Source organism: Panthera onca, chromosome A2, assembly GCF_046562875.1.
Source record: "Panthera onca isolate mPanOnc1 chromosome A2, mPanOnc1 haplotype 2, whole genome shotgun sequence".
NCBI lineage: Eukaryota > Metazoa > Chordata > Mammalia > Carnivora > Felidae > Panthera > Panthera onca.
The window spans coordinates 75044396-75062149 of NC_138340.1; the positions used below are offsets into that span (position 1 = coordinate 75044396).

At 40.3% G+C, this 17754-nt stretch overlaps 1 protein-coding gene across 1 annotated transcript in view; it reads left to right on the forward strand.

Annotated features, from left to right (window-relative positions):
• The window catches only part of VPS41 (VPS41 subunit of HOPS complex), a 186997-nt gene that overhangs the window by 30077 nt on the left and 139166 nt on the right, over positions 1-17754 (forward strand). The window contains exons 3-4 of the mRNA XM_060632220.2: positions 10818-10925; positions 16991-17068. Coding sequence (XP_060488203.1) covers positions 10818-10925; positions 16991-17068 — 186 coding nt within the window. The remainder of the gene's footprint in view (positions 1-10817; positions 10926-16990; positions 17069-17754) is intronic.

The window sequence follows — 17754 nt, forward strand, 5'->3', positions numbered from 1 at the left end:
CCATGTGTTAGGGGCTTTTGGTCTCTGCTGGTAGGAGAAAGAGGTAGATTGATGGTGGCCAGGGCTGGAAGTGCAGGCATGGAGAAACAGCGGGCAGAGGTTGCACATAGATGCCGCCTCCTGGAGAAAACAGCCGCTAAGGGGTGGGCGGTCCTCTTTCTGGTGGAGTGGGTCAGGCTCGAGGTCATGGGCATGGAGGATGGTGGGAAAGCTAAACATCTTTCTACTTTTGTTCAGATTATGTTTTCATGGAACACATCAAGGTGTGTCATAAACTCACCTTTCATTTTCAGCATTTGTATCAGTTTCTCCTTGATTCTGGTAATACTTCATCTTAATTGTTATTGCTAGTGTAGGTTTTTAAATCTGTTTCTTCATTGAAATTTTTGAGAAGCTGTCAGACTCTGGTCGGGGGGGCCGGCAGGGTGCTTCTCTGCATCAAATATGGAGTGTGCAATTGAAAGATGTTTGGGAGGTATTTAATCTCCTCTAAAACATAAAATAGTCTCGGGAATTGTAGCATTTTCCTTTCCCATATAACAAGAAACTCGTGCCTTATAAATGTAGATTTTTCATGAACATTGTTTTAGCTGGCAAGGTTTCTGTCTGCTGTTGCAGTTAGAAGATGATAGAGCTTCATTTCTGTGAATTTCTCTGTAATTCTAATTTCTACCACTAACCGAATAGCCACTAGCTTCCCTCTGGGAAGCTTCCACTTCCCAGCCTCCCTCCATTCCATCCCTCCCCCCGTGTCTGCAGAACACATAGTTTAGATGATCTGTGTAGTTCCTTTTGACTGATAGCTTATGATTTGGATTTTCCTGTGCGGAAATCTAAATGAGAAGGTCGTAGAAAAGCTTCTACTGAACTCGGTCTGCTGGTACCGCATACTTTTGTTTTCGCTGGTCTTTATTAGGTACCCACAGTTTTGTTAGGTGACGTTCAGAACAGTGAAAAGGCATAAACCCTGCTTCTCAGGATCTTGTGATCACCAAGGGATATTGGGAAGAAAGGAAAAGAGGGTTATGTTGGCTTTCGGGACGGAAATTGTCCACCTGAATGGCATACCTTGAAGATTGGTGAGGTTATTCCATATTGGTGGAAGGAAATGAAAAGCTTACTTACTTTTTTCATTCCCCCCCCTCCTCTATATATTCTTATCGCTTTCCCAATATAAAATAAATGATGGGAGTTGATCCTGTTTATGGTATATGGCTTAGGGCACGGGAACCTTCACCTTATTTTTTTTCCTCCTTGAATTGAACATGCAATTCTGATGCTACAGGGCAAAGGAGAGACCAGGGTTTATGAAGACTGCATATCTTGTGAATCTTAAGTAGAGCTCTTCAATTATTAGAGGCTCAACTTTTTCTCACCTTCGTACTCCGTGTTGCGGTAAGGAAAGCAGCTTTGAGAGATAAGGATCTGAGTTCAGTAGACATCAAGTTTTGAAGAGGATGTTGAACAATGACTTTAAAAATAGCATTTATTTCTATAATAACAGAAAATATAGAAAATATGGGCAATAGCTCGCAATAGTGATTATTTGCTATTGTCTTTAGTGGTCACATCAACCCTGTGATGGGGGTCCTGCTATCATTCCCCCATTCTACAGATGAAAAAAACTGAAGCTTAGAAAGGTTACTATTTTGGTGCTTATTCTTCTGACTCCCCTCCCCCCCCCCCCCCCCATAAGCTTCTCCAATAAAATTTGGATCACGCAGGGACGCCCGGGTGGCTGTCAGTTGGTTAAGCATCTAACTCTTGATTTTGGCTCAGGTTGTGATCTCATCATTCATGAGATTCAGCCCCACGTCAGGCTCTGCACTATCAGCACAGAACCTTCTTGGGATTCTCGCTCTTCTTTCTCTGCCCCCCCACCTTCAAAATAAATAACGTTAAAAAAAATTGGGGTCATGCAACGCACATTTTATGATCTACTTTTTCAATTAATAGGACATTTTGAGAACACTTCCCTTGTTATTAAATAGTCTTTGAAAAATGATTTTAGTGCCTTTATAGCATTTAATCTTACGAAATGTATTTAACCCAGAGTTTCTCAGTCTTGACGCTGTTGGCATTTGGGGCCGGATAACATTTTGTTCTGGAGATTGTCCTGTGCATTGTAGGACGGTTAGCATCCTCTCTGGCCTCTCCCCACTAGATGCTAGCAGTCTTTCTCCTCCCACTCAGTCCTGACAACAAAAATGTCCCCAGACATTGTCAAATAAATGTCTTGGGGGAATAAAATTACCCTTGGTTTAAGAACCTCTTATTTAACCATATGTATTTTATGCTTTTAAAAATATATGGATATGTATAGACTCATTGTGAATTAACTATCTGTATGAAAAAGTAGACCCATGTCATCTAGATTACATCTATCAGCTCTAATTTCAGCTACTTTCTTTGGTTCATATATTTTCAGTAATAGCAATATTGCTTGGAAGTCAAAACTTAACAACATTATTTGCATTCATATAAGAATGTAATTGCTTATCTGTCACCAGTCTGATGGAAAGGCATCCTGGGAGCATTGACCACAGTTGTTTTATTGTAGATGAATTCCATTATCTCCATGTCACTTTCCTAAAAAGTTTGGTCATTGAGGCAGCTATAATACCTAGGGTTATTAATGGAAACCAGAAGTTACTTTTTCAGCTTGTTTAGGTAGTTTTCTTGATATGTTTTGACATTTAAGGATATATAAAGCCATCTTTTTTCCAGTCATCTTTTTATCTAAAGAAAATTGTATTTTGTAATAGAACTGTGTAGCCTCCAATAATTAATAGTTGCACTTGACCTTTTAAGGTAGTAGCCTTCATTTGGTGGGCAGGGGATGGTAGGCAAAACAAAGCTAATTGGAATCGTTAGTCCTTGGTTAATTGTGAATCTTACGTTCAGGGATTTTACGCAGTTTTTTCTCATCATAGATCTGTTCTTTCAGGAAAAGTTCAAGATTGGCATGAGGTATTTGGAGATGTCCTGTAATGTGCATGTATATGCATGTATGTTTACTGATAACGTTATAGTTTCAAATAGATGTATTTACACAATAATGTATAGTTCTTGACTTTGTTGACAATACGGTATTGTAGTGAATAGGTCTGTTTCTTAAAAATTTGTTAGTTATGGGGTGCCGGGGTGGCTCAATCAGTGAAACATCTGATTCTTGATTTCAGCCCAGGTCATGATCTCACAGTTTGTGGGTTCCAGCCCCACGTTGGGCAGAGCCTGCTTGGGATTCTGTCTCGCCCTCTCTCTCTGCCCCTCCCCTGCTTGCTCACGCTTTCAAAATAAATTATCTTTTAAAAAAATTCATGTTTTTGAAACTTAAATTATTTCTTTTGATTGACTTAAAGTATAGTTTGAATTATGCTTAAAAATTTTCATTTGTATTTGGCACAATTGTTTTATTTTTCTCTTTTCCCTCTCCCTTCTCTATTAAGTAGTGATTACAGAGATTTTAATAGACCATGGGACTTCTTTCAAAGTGAATTACTTGTAAAGAAAGAACATTTTTTAAAATATAGATTTTCTAAAATTCAAATGTCCTGGTACTAGATTTCAATAGCTTTTTAAAACCTATTTTACAATATCAATTACATAGATTTCAAACATACAAGGGTGAGTACCAGTTTTGAATATTTCAGTTCCCCTTAAGCTAATTAGAATTCTAGAGAGAATGTTCTAGGTTTTCTTTTATACCTTCATACCCATGATTATTCATTTGCTTTTTATTAACACTTGATTTTTTTACTGCAGAAGTTAAAACTGCATTTTTTTTTTTTTTGATGATGGCAGTGTCCTTATTGTATCTAGCTTTAAAGCATTGATTATTTCCTAAAAAGATTTGCCCCTTGTCAGATGCAGTGGTGACATGAGGCCAAGTAAACAGTTCATCTTATCACACTTTCTTTTTTTTTTTTTTTTTAATTTTTTTTAAATTTTTTATTTTTGAGAGAGAGTGAGACAGAGTGTGAGTGGGGGAGGAATAGAGAGAAAGGGAGACATGGAATTCAAAGCGGGATCTAGGCTCTGAGCTGCCAGCACAGAGCCTGACACGGGGCTTGAACCCACAAACTGCGAGATCATGGCCTGAGCTGAAGTCAGACGCTCAACCGACTGAGCCACCCAGGCGCCCTGTCACACTCCCTTCCCTGAATGTTCAGCTGAGGTCTTTCTCCTAGATGAAGCTGGCTGGGACAAAGCCCATCTCTGTAGAGTGAGGTTGTGATTTGTCAGGGAGTGCTCACCTGCTGGCATTTTCTACTAGCTTAACTTGGGTGTTATATCTCCCCTGTCCCTTTCAGCATGTCTAGTATTTTATTTCGGGGGCGGGGGGGACAGAACAAAAAAAAATCCCACTGCATTTTCATAAAGAGATAGTATCCAGAAATAACATTTTAAGCTCTGTATTAATAATAACAATAAAAAATACAGCGATCTTTGTTTGCTGCCTGAATACATGTGACGCACATTTTTTCAAAGTAAAATTCTTGGTCCTCTGGGCAGTGGTATATAAAATATACCCATGTGCGAAGGACCTGGATAAAGTTAAAACAGGATGAAAAATTGGTTCTAAACACCAAAAAAGCTTTTCTTGTACATGAATTTTAAGTTATCAGGTGAAAAGTGCAGTATTTCTTGTGCCTATACACATCTAAGTTAGGTGACAGGATTTCTGCTGTGAAGATTTACCCTACAGTGTTAGGAACAAATGCCCAAATAGTTTCTCAGGTGGAAATCTTTAATTGCCTTAATTGGTTATCCGCAAAAGCCATTCTTTTGCTTTTAAGTTTCAACTCCGTAGGAGTGATATGATTGGGATATCAGATTGGGATATGATAGGATTATGATATGAAATTTGTTTTTCAGATACTGTTTTAGAATCCTATAGGGTGGTTTAAAGGACTTTTAATTAAAAGTGCTATACACTTAGTGAAAATCCGTGTTAGCTGAGGAATTGATTCTTGTGAAAGGAAAGCTGCAAATTTTTCTTGTATGGGTAAATGTCACTCTTTTCATATCTTCGCTTTGCTGCAAGCCAGGACTTATACTATTCCACTAGGTTGTCATAGAAACGCACTTAACTGTCATCTCCACTCGACTGTTGATGGTTTTATTTGTAGGTTTGCAAGATTATTAAAATTTAACAAAAATTATTGATTTGCCTTTTATTAGCACTGGGTTGTTTTCCATGGAAATTAAAACTGCACAAAAGTCTTTTTTTTTTTTTCCTCTTAAAAATTTTTAAAGGTGACACTATATTAAATCTGCTTGATTTAAAAAAAAATACATATATTTAAAATGTGATCTATAGTCTGCAGCAGAATAACATCCGTGAATTGTATTTTTGAGTCACTTTCCATTTTCTTTGTTTACGGCATGCAGAAAAAAAAAAACAAGTTAAAAAGCAGGCTAGAGGTGAATTTTTAACATAAAAGATACCTGTCAGAAAGCATGCAGTGCTACATCAAGTGCCTAATATTGGAGTTTTCATTTTATTTATGGTTTTTGAAGCCTAGCACGAATGCTTCAGTGAGCTGTGTTGTGAAAGTATTTATTTTTGTATATTTATGTGAGAGAAATTATTTAGTTTTCACTTATAAATAAGACAGGCAAACCTTATTTACAGTAACTTTATCTAATGGCCCGTGGATGACTGCTTTTATGCAAAATAGTGAAGAGGCTAGAATTAACTTTTCACATTGGATGCACATTTGATGTCCAGACTTCAGCAACATGTGGCATCTTATTATAAAGACTAGCATTCAGGGTTCAATTTGTATTTAACACATTTCCTCCAGAAGGCACACATCATCTTTGCCACATTTAATGTTAACTTTGTAAGGATTTCTGTTTCTTGCCTGTAGGTACATAAGTAGAAATCTTTCTTTTGGTGCTTTTTGTAATTTTCCTTTTTATAGGTTTTCTTAGACTTGGTTAATTTGTTATTTTAACAACAGGTCACTTCTAACATACGACAGCTCCTTGGGTTGACTTTCATCAGTTATCTTTTTATTTTTACTTTTTAGAGCATGCAAGTGGGGGAGAAGGGTGGAGGGAGGGAGGGGGAGAGTGGTGGGGGGGAGACAGAATCTTAAGTAGGCTCCATATTTAGTGCAGAGCCTGATGCAAGGCGCAGTCCCACAACCCTGAGATCATGACCCAAGCTGCAATCAGGAGACAGATGCTCAATTGAATTAACCATCTAGGCATTCCCTGTCAGTTACCTTTTTAAAGAAGTATGGATCTTTTAGATAACCATATGTATTATACTTCCTTTTGTCACTATTCTTAAAGTTATTCTTACAAAGTTAGTAGTGGGTACATCATCTTTGATTTTTCACACTTACTAAATAACTAATAGCTTGTATATACTTGGGGAAGAATATTTGATAGCTCATCAGAGACATGGAATACTGATTTTTTTTTTCTTAAACCAGATTTTTTGCTTTTAAAATGTCATTACTTCTGTAGCTAGCCTGCACAATAGCCCCCCGATGATCCTCACCTGTTATTCCTGCCCTTGTGACCTCCCCCCCAAAACTGAATTGTGGCTGACCTGTATGATAAATGGAATATTGCAGGAGTGTGCCTCTTAGGCTAGGTCATATATAACTGCTTTCTCTTGGATCACTCACTGTGGGAGAAGTCCCTTTCCATGTCCTGAGGACACTCAGGCAGCATTAAGGAGAGGTCCATGAAGTGAGGAACCAAAGCCTCCTGCCAGCAACCAGCATCGACTTGACAACTGAGTGAGCCATTGTGGAAGCAGATGCTCTAACCCCAGTCCTGCCTTCAGATGATTGCAGCCTCAGCTGACATCTTGCCTGCGACCCCACAAGAGACCTTAAGTCTGAACCACCCAGCTAAGCCAGTCCTGTATTGCTTACCCACAGAAATATTAAATATTTAAAAAATTTTTTAATTTTGAGAGCGAGCATGTGAAGGGGTGGGGGGGGAGAGAGAGAGAGAGAGAGAGAGAGAGAGAGAGACAGACGGACAGACAGACACGGAGAGGAAGGAAGGAAGGGAGGGAGAGAATCCCAAGTAGGCTCTGTGCTCAGCACAGAGCCCAATGCTGGGCTCGATCCCATGACCCCAGGACCATGACTTGAGCTGAAATCAAGAGTTGGATGCTCAACCAACTGAGCCACCCAGGAGCCCCTAAATTAATATTTAAATAGTTAAAATAATGTGTATTAAATGTGTCTTAAATAATAATAATATTATATATATTATATATATATATACATATATAATAATAATGTGTCTTAAATCAGTACATTTTTGCATAATGTGTTAGGCAGCAATAGAGGACTAATGCAGCTACTAAACACTTTTAAACGTTTCCTGTTGATCACATAGTTCATAGTTATTTGTAGGCATAGGGGTTGTGGAGGCTTCTGTTATGATTTGTAGCATTTGATAGGAGATTAGGTAGTGTACTATACAAGTCATTGACTTTAGGGCATTCATAACTCTGAATTTTGGCTCTGCGTATGTGCCTTGATGAAATTAAAATTTATGATCATAATTTTATGCTGAAAATCTGTAAAATGGAATGGAATAATTATTCTTAACTCTTGAGTGTTAAGTGAGATATCTGATGTTAAGTCTGTTATATGACGTTCTGTTATATGAATGTCACCCTTTCCCCCGGTGACGATGTGCTTCTGTGACCTAGAGGTAAAGACCACTCTTGCCATTTGAGTTTGCACCTCTGCCTGGTGCGTCATAATCTTCAACAGGCCCACCACAATCATTTTCCTTTTACTTACTTTTTCTTTTTACTAGGACGTGCCTAGGTGTGATTTTCTTCATATTTATCTTGCTTGGGATTACAGAACTTCTTGAATTTGTGGGTTGATGTCTGTCAGTTTCAGGAAATTCTCAGTTCTCTCCTGTTCTCCCCCAACCCCTGGCTCATTTTCCTTATTCTTCTGGGACTGTAATTAAAAGTGTTAGCCCTTTTCACTGTGCACCACATATCTCCTATCCTTTTTCTGTATTTTTCATCCATTTTTCTACTCTGGCTTCCCTTTGGAGATCTATTTGACCTGTTTTACACTTCATTAAGCCTTTCCTTAGCTTTGCTAACCTTCTGGTAAGCCATCTGTTGCATTCTTAGTTTCAGTTTTAAAATTTCTACTTGATTCTTTTTTACAGATTATAATTCCCTGTTGAAAATTTATATCTCTTTCATCTGTCTTCTCCATCTTCTTTTATTGACCATACTAATCATAGTTACAGTAAAGCCCTTTTTGATGATTCCCAGTCACCTGTGGGTCTACTTTTATGGTCTTTTCTCCTCTTTGAGTTTTAGTCACTGGGTCCTATCTTGTGGCATACCTTGTCATTTTTTTTTTTTTTTAATTGATTTTGCTATTCTCATTATTGTGAGTGAAAATGGTAGAGGCCCCAGTACTTTTATACTCCAAAGAGAAGTTTTCTTTTTCCCAGGAGTCCCCTTGTCCTTTACTGGACAGATAGGTTGGGGGTTACATACCTTAATCCAGTCAGGGGTTGAACTGAGTCAGAGACACACTGAAGTTTGGGTAAGCTACTTTTTCATGTCCCCTGGGTACCTGGGGATCCAAGTAACGTGTGGTGTTCATCAGGACCTCATTTGTTGGTAATTCCTGGACTCTAATTCTTATCTTCTAAGCACATCAAGGCAGCTGTTTTGTATTTTTGAGGCTTTGTGTTTAGCTTTTTAACCTCATGCCCCATGTAGCTTTGGAAATTGGCAATTGTCTCATGGGGAAAATTGGCTGTGTAACAGGCTTACTTCTCTGCCCCTCTCCTCCATTGGGATCTTAGCCCCTCAAGTTTCCTGTTTTGTTACTTGAGTCCTACAAGTGCCAGAAGATTTGCGGCTTTTCCTACCCTCAGCGGTGGCCATCTTCCGAGGCAGAGCTTGGGTTCTCAGCCTCTTGTCCTATACCCAGAATCAGTAAATGGCTGGAGATTGCTAGCTCACCGTTCTGTGGTTTCTCCACCATCTTGGAATCTTGGCCCTTCTAGTTCAGGTTGCTTCAGCAGCCCTTTAATTGATGCCTTAGACTCGTGCTATGTATTTCATTCAGCTTTTCTAGAGGCTTAGAGGTGGGAGCATTGGTGTGCCTGAAGCTATCTGAATGTTAGCGGGAAAGTGAGGACTATACAATTACAGTACTTTTGAAGGGAATGTCAGTGAGTAGGTTGTTTTCATGAGCTTCTGTTTTGGCCAGCTTTATCCTGTCACACTTATTGGTACATGCACATTTTATAGTTTGTCATTACATGTTGATACAGTAAAATAACATCTTTTCCTGAGTCCTCATAATAATTTTTCATAATTCTCCTTGATTTAATTCAGAACCATTATAGGCCACATAGATTCCTAACTTTGTTCCATAACTGTGAGGATTAAGGATATCTTTTGTTGTTGTATCAATAGTTAGGTTGAACATAGAAAGTGAGTAATAATACATACAAAACAACTAAGAAATTTTTAACACATTTAAAAAAAATTTTTAATGCATTAGGTTTATTTAGATGAAAGTAAATGGTACATTTTCTAACATAAACAAATGATCATGGGTTATCAGTTTTTATAATTAAAATATTTTTTGATGTATGAATACATTTTGTACATAAAATTTCCAATTTCCTTTCTTTGATTTTTTTTTTTTTTTGTAATTATATTTTTCTAACTAAAATGATATATTCTCAAATCCAGCAAAAGTATTTATGGTCTTGAAAAACAAAATCCACATCTTTAGAGGTTTATTGTATTCCTGTCTCACTGCTGTGTTTTTTGTCCATGATGTCAAAGTGACCAGTATTTTGCCCACACATCTTTTATTGGCATATATGGACGTACAGTTTTTGTATTTATTTATTTATTTGCTTTTATTTATTTTTGAGACAGAGAGAGACAGAGCATGAACGGGGGAGGGTCAGAGAGAGGGAGACACAGAATCCAAAACAGGCTCCAGGCTCTGAGCTGTCAGCACAGAGCCTGACGCGGGACTCGAACCCACGGACTGCGAGATCATGACCTGAGCCAAAGTCGGACACTTAACCGACTGAGCCATCCAGGCGCCCATTTTTTTTTTTGTTTTTTTTTTTTTTAAGTTTAGGTATTTATTTTGAGAGAGAGAGAGACCGTGTGAGTGGGGAAAGGGCAGGGAGTGAGGGGAGAGAGAATCCCAAGCAGGTTCAGCACTGTCAGCTCAGAGCCCTATGCAAGGCTCAAAGTCACAAAATCACAAGATCATGACCTGAGCTGAAACCAAGAGTTGGACGCTTAACTGTCTGAGCCCCCCAGGTGTCCCTGGGTAGATAGTTTTATATTTAATATGCCAAGGTTGATTACTGTCGACGGTAAGTATATATACTGCTGTCCTCAACTTTTGAATGTATTCTACTTGTGAAGTTGTAACAGTTGATGTACCCAATTGGAAAAATGGAAACCTGAAGCTCTATTTTTTTTTTTTAATTTTAATTAATTTTTTTGAGAGCTAGAGAGCACAAGCAGGTGAGGGGTAGAGAAGGCGAGACAGAATCCCAAGCATGCTCTGTGCTTCAGTGCAGAGCCCAGTGCGGGGCTTGAACTTGCAAACTGTGAGATCATGACCTGAGCCGAGATCAAGAGTCGGACACTCAACTGACTGAGCCACTGGGGCACCCCAAAACATTAAGATCTTAACCTTTACCTATAGTTGTAGTTATTGACGATCATGGAGGAAGCCATCTCTTAAGAATAATGTGTTTTGAGTCTATTTCAAATCTGTGATGGCTGTCATTTTCTGTTTTTTGTGTAGGAAGAAGAAAGTGAGGAGGAACCCAAACTGAAGTATGAAAGGCTTTCCAATGGGGTAACTGAAATCCTTCAGAAGGACGCGGCTGGCTGCATGACTGTCCATGACAAGGTAAGGTAGCCCTTGCAGAGGATTCTTCTCGAAGTCCTTTCTGTTGTTAAGTTTGTGTCTCCTCTCGACTCCTGATGATTTTGGTGGTGGCTTTTTCCAGTAATTGTATCTCCCTCCCACTCTTCCTTTCTTCTTCCTCTCCAACAGAAGAATGAAAACGACAACCAAAAACCTGATACGTATGTACACACATGCACGCGCGCACACACACACACACACACACACACACACACACACACACAGAACACATTGCAAGGGTGTATCAAGTAGAATTTAGATAGATGTGAAAGATTTCTAGCAAGTAGTTCTTGGCAGCTCTATCATTTTAAATTGTTCAAACTGTTAGTAGTAGAGTTGGGAAGTGTTCAGACTGGAAATCATGTAACACTCAGTGCTTTCATGATGGGAGGAGATGTTGCATCGGAGGTGTTAGGAATCATTACAGCGGCCCCAAATGATTACTTACATATTTTATGGGTTAATACGTTCCACATCTGGGGCTCTGCCATAACAAAACCCCCACCAGCTTTGTGAGTCCCCCACCAGCACCCTTTGCCTCTTCTTGGACCAAAACAAAATGTGTTCTGAGGGGGGAGTATTGGAGGCCTGGCAGTTTGAGCCACTGTCCTCTTCTCCCCTGTGGGCCTCCACAAGTGAGGCAGTCTCCCCAACTCTGATCCATCCCCTGGCTTCATCCTGAATCACCTGTAGTGTTTCTTCATCCTCCTCCTTCCCTCTACCCTTCCTTTTGTTTTTAATGTTTTTTTCTTTTTGAGAGAGAAAGCTCAGAAGCAGGGGAGGGGCTGGGGGGGGGGGCGGGACAGAGGATCTGAAGTGGGCTCTGCACCCATAGCCGAGAGCCCAGTGTGGGGCGCAAACTCCCGAACTGTGAGATCATGACCTGAGCAGAAGTCAGACACTCAGCCGACTGAGCTCCCCCTACCTTCCTTTTTACTTCAGGTTTCATCCCGCTGTTAATAGAATGCTTGTTCTCTCTTGCTTTAACCAGAAACCGCCTCCCTCGGGGCACCTCTTGTTGTGGCTGTCCCACCATCTACCCCTTCTCATTGTCGCCATCTTCTAGTCTGGCATGGCGAACACATCCCAGCCTACTTGTCACCTTGCTTCGCTCGCTGAAGACTGGCCTTGCCATCCTTCTTGCAGGCCTTTTTCTTGATCTTAAATTTCAGTTTCCATGACTGCCCCCCAGGGACGCCTCCTCAGAATAGCGTGCCCGTTTATCCAGGTGCCTCGTTAACAGTTCCACCTTTTGTTCCATTTTTGCCAGAAGCTCAGCTCCCCCATCATGAGCGCCCCTTCTGCTCCCTCTGTAATCTCACATCTGGTTTTTGTTCTCTGTCCCATTTGGCAGCACCTCAGTCCCTTTTGTCACCTAAGCCAAAGCTGGCTCTTCCTCTGCATCCACCCAGTCATTCCTAAGTCCTGGTGATTTTCTCCCTTCCCCTGCATGTGCTCCCAGACCACTCCCTTTTCTAGTTTAATTTTTTTTTTTTGATGTTTGTTTATTTTTGAGACAGAGGGAGACAGAGCGCAAGTGGGGGAGGGGCAGAGAGAGAGGGAGACACAGAATCCGAAGCAGGCTCCAGGCTCTGAGCTGTCAGCACAGAGCCTGATGCAGGGCTTGAACCCATGAACTGTGAGATCATGACCTGAGCCGAAGTCGGACGCTTAACCAACTGAGCCACCCAGGCACCCTTCCCTTTTCTAGTTTAAACCCCTCTGCTGCCTGGTTGCCAGATCATCTGTTGAAAATACAGGTTTAAAACCCTTGGGTGATTTTCACCATCTGCTACGTAAAGTCTCAGCTCCTTCATGTGTGGCACGTGAGGCCCCCTAAGATTCTGCCCTCTCGTGTAACTGGCTTTATGTCTTACCCCTTTCTGCTGTATGGGTGGTATTCTGGTAGCAGCGTGTGGCTGTTTTTACTCACACCCTCTCTTCTGCCCGGATCCTACCCCCATCCCACCTGCTCGAGTCTGTTGGTGTAGGCATTTGTCTTTTCTCTTTGGAACTTATGCACACGTTGCTTTGCAAATCCACAGCACTTCTTTCTACTAAAAGCAATCTTCCAGGGGTGCCTGGGTGACCCAGTCAGTTAAGCATCCTACTTCGGCTCACATCACGATCTCACGGCTCATGAGTTCGAGCCCTGCGCCGGGCTCTGTGCTGACAGCTCAGAGCCTGGAGCCTACTCCAGATTCTGTCTCCCTCTGCCCCTCCCCTGCTCATGCTCTGTCTCTCCCTCTCTCAAAAATAAACACTTAAAAAAAAAAAATCTTTCAGAAATTCAAGTCTGATCATGTAATCCTCTGTAGAATTCTTTAGTGGTTTCCTGATGTCTTCATGATGTGGAAACATTCTCCCACACCCTTTTCCTCACCTGTCTTTCATCTCCATAAATATTCAGATGCTTTCTGTTAGCCAACCTTTCCAGCCTTATTACCTGTCTCTTCCTTGGACGCAAACTGGATGCTCCCACCAAGTAAGACTATTTGTCATTTCTTGACTTTGTCCTGCCATTTTTTTTTTTCCAAAGTTTATTTATTTAGAAAGAGAGAGAGAGAATGAGAGGAGAGGAGCAGAGAAAAGGAAACGGAATCCCAAGCAGGCTCCACACCATCAGTGCAGAGCCCAACATGGGACTCGAATACATGAACCGTGAGATCATGACCTGAACCAAGATCAAGAGATGAACACTTAAACGACTGAGCCACCCAGTGCCCCGACTTTGTCCTGCTTTTTGTAGGACTCCATGCCTTTGAGCAAGTTGTAGTCACTCTGCCTAAAATGATCTTTACCGCGTTCTGTCCCATCAGCCTCAGGGTGTACAGTCTAACTCCTCCTTCAAAGCTCAGCGAGCTGACACCTGCTGTGTTCCAGAGGGTCTTAGAGATGCTCCCATTTTAGGCATACTCTTTAAATTTAATTAATCAGCCCTTTCAATCTATCTCCCTCATTATACCATCACCTTTGAAGTTACACCTGCTTATTATCGAAGCGTATATAGGTGTTTTTTGTCTGTTGAATGAACCTCTGGATGAAGTGGGGAGCACGGTTTGCCTGCCCAGAGACCACACTTTAACACCATAATTAACCAGGTTGGTCAAGGAGCCTTCTGACAGTGGGAACTGTACTCAGTACTGACTTTTAGAACATGCACTCTTAACATGATGCCCATGTTTCTATTTATGAAGTCTCTGATCCAGTTGAGAGTATCTTGGCTCTTAATTCTAGCCTTAGGTGTGCCAGTGATTGACTGTTTCCAGGGAGGGCCTATCAACTCCTGGGGCTTCTTTTCTCATGTTGAGTTAAAGGCACTCCCTGCTCTAATATTTTGAATACTATAAAATGGTATGCGAAACATAGATGATTTTATACAGCTGATCACGTATGAAACGGGCTCCTTCTTGTTTCCTTCGTGGGGTCTGAAGGACTGCTTATGCTTTTCTTCTGCTTCCACAAAGTCCACTCATTCAGAGTAAAAGCAGTTAAGCAGTTATTCCAGGGGATGGGATGGGTCAGAAGGATTGGATGCCCAGTCTGCTAGTTTATAAAAGGAGTCAAGTTTCTATAATTAAATATGGAAGGGACTAATTAAATTATGCTTATCCTTTGCCCATCCTGGATTTTAAGTATTCCCAGGTTAAAAATGCAATGGTTACAACAGCTCAAGGCTTTTAATGGCTGGAAAGAATCACATGAAAAACATTTTTTTAAATATTTTTATTTATTTTTCAGAGAGAGAGAAAGAGAGAGGCAGTGAGCAGGCATGGGCAGAGAGAGAGGCAGACACAGAATCCGAAGCAGGCTCCAGGCTCTGAGCTGTCAGCACAGAGCCTGACGTGGGGCTGGAACTTGTGAACCGCGAGATTGTGACCTGAGCCACCCAGATGCCCCTGGGAAGAATCACATTTAAAGGGTTTATATTTACCTTTGTGATTTGTGGCCAAGTTTGAATTTTTGTTGTATTTTGAATAGTCTGAAGCATGTGTAAGGGAAAGTGTGACTCCTCGATAGTCTCAGTAGTTAGATTGTCTAAGACCTATACACTTGTCTTATCAAGCCTTTTTTTTTTTTTTTTTTAAGGGCACGTAAAGTATTTATTTCTAAAAGGCAGCAGCAACAATTGATCTAATCCAAATGATGAAATGTTTTAGTAAACAAAAGGTAGTTTGTCCTAGAAACTGCTGCATTTGTGTTCAGAAGTGTTCTAAAGTAATTATGGTTTCAGGTTGAAACAGGAAAATCAAAATAATTACGTTTTCTTTCTATCTGAAATATTAAGTGAATGAAACTAGCAATTTTGAAAGAAAGAAAAAGGGAAGGAATTAATATTTGGGTGCTCTGTATAGAACCTTTAAAACTTTTGATAAAATCAAGTATAATTGGGAGTTCAAGAATGGCCTCCACAGAGGTGTTGCAGAATCATCCAGTGTTAAAGCAGTTTAAGGATCCAAGCCCCCTTAGTTTTCTAACAAACTAAATACAGTATTTATGAGGAGAATCAATACCGTCCAGTACTTGGGGCCCAGTGAGCTTTTAAGACTCATTGTTTCACCATAGACCGCTGCGGAATGAAGCGGAGTATTTGTTTTTAGCTAGTAGTATGTGGGTTTTTTTCTACTCAAATACTGTCCGAGTGTCACTGTGGAGAAAAAATTACAAGCATCTGAGCCATCTGAGTCCTCTGTTTCTGATTAGAATGTTCTTTTGCTTTGGAGGCAACGTCCCGGTTTGGTTTAAATATTCAGACTAATTTCCCCCTAGAATTACCTCTTGCCCCTTCGTTTGCAGGGCCCGGGCATCCACTTACACCAGGCTGGCTGTCTGCCCTGGATGAATAATCGGCACGGCACCTGGTGCATTCAGGCAGGCCTGTGCGGCCAAATCGTCATACCTAGTTATGTCTGCACACCTGATGTTTTATTAACCAGTATTGATTTTTTTTACCCGGGGGACTTTTTTCTTTCTGAAAAAAGGCAACCTTGCAGGAGTGAAAGGCATTGCAGGGGATGAATTTCTAATGAGCCCCTTCTCTCCCTTTTTGTGACTTCTCTTTAATGTGGCTTCATATTTTAAATGAAATTTCATTTTCAGCAATTCCATTTTGATAAAATCCTTTTAAACCTTGACTTCCTGTAAGGTTATTTTTATAAACATTGTGCTGCTTGGCTAAAACGCTTAGTAGTGACTGTAAATTTCAGCATTTCATTATAGGTTGCAACGAAGCATGCTCACATGCAATGAAAGACCTAGAATTCGGAACATTTGAGTAATGGGGAAAGGAGTAAAATGGAAGAAAAAAATCTCCTGTTCTATTTCAGGTAGTTCTCAACTTTCTTCAGGTTTGTTTAGGGTTGGTTCAAAGAATTAAAGGAACGGTGGGAGTCCAGAACTTGTTCCTACCATAAACTGAATACGTAGCTCATCAGTTATTTTGTGACGGGAAAGGATTCTTTTTTGCATTGGGATATAAACCTCTGTAGTCAGTGTTACCCACTAACTTTTAGAGAGCGTCTAATGCTAACTGATGATGTAAATGCTTCTGAGCTTTTCATCCCCCAACAGGACTCAGATTTTGCTTCCTAAAAAACAGTACTCTGTTGTTTGTGTGCATGTACATATATGTTTGTTAAACCCACATGATAGCACAGATTTACACATTTGCCATAAATTAAGGGGGGTTTCATCATTTCCTTTTGACTTTGAGCTCAACTGTAGGTTGTTCGTGCTTTCCCAGCTGCATGTGAATTTGCTGCCCCAGTCCGTCAGGCATTGTGTACAGACCGCAGACACACCATTAGTCGTCAGTAGATGAGGGTCGTCATGAGTCATTCTGACAGCCAGCGTGCACTCCTACGACAGTCAGCCCTGCTCTCTTCTTTCCCTGAAGCTGGAAACAAGCCTCCTCCAATGCGTGCACATCTTCCGAGGCACTGCAGAGATCACTTACGCATTCAGAGTGTCGACTTTGAAATTGGTTTGATTGCTAAATGTGCGTTGGTGGGCTCACTAATAAACTCCCCCCTCTGTTCTTCTTGCAGTTTTTGGCACTGGGCACACATTATGGCAAGGTTTATTTACTTGATGTCCAGGGGAACATCACTCAGAAGTTTGATGTAGTAAGTATACGGTGTAAAATAATGTATGAGCTAAACTTCATGCTGAAATTTTATGCTTTACATTATTAATTTTAGCAGTGTAATAGTATAAAGAAAGGGTCTCTATCAATTAAATCAGAGTGCTTAAATGTAACTCTGAATTTTACAGTATGCTAAAAATTATAACGGTGAACATAAAAGGAAAGAGGTCCATATATATACATACATTTTATGTTTTGGCTGAGTATCTTTTGTATATAAACTCCATTTAAAAATTAATTTTTATAAATCCATTGAATTGTAATTCTTGAGTTGATGATACTCATCCCTTTGGCTTTGAATGGTATTCAAAATATTTCTCTGTGCGTTTTAAATTAGAACAATGTGGAATATCTAGGCGAGTTGTTATTTAAAAAAAAACAAAACGTCTTTTATTAGTGAATACTGATCTTAATTTACATATCGGGGGAGGTTGTAGAATCCTTAAAGTGTAAAGCCGTCTCATTTGGTCGGTGGTAAGCATATGCCCCACCATCTTCTCTAGATGCCAGATGTAACTGAAGATTGATCGGTCACCTTGCTGGTTCAGGTTATCTCTCCTAGATACATAAAGCTAGTATTTTATGTGAATGTTTTCATGCTTGGTCCCTTAGGGGATTATATGGATTGAAAGTGAAGAGCGAAGCTTTTTAATTTATTAATTTTGA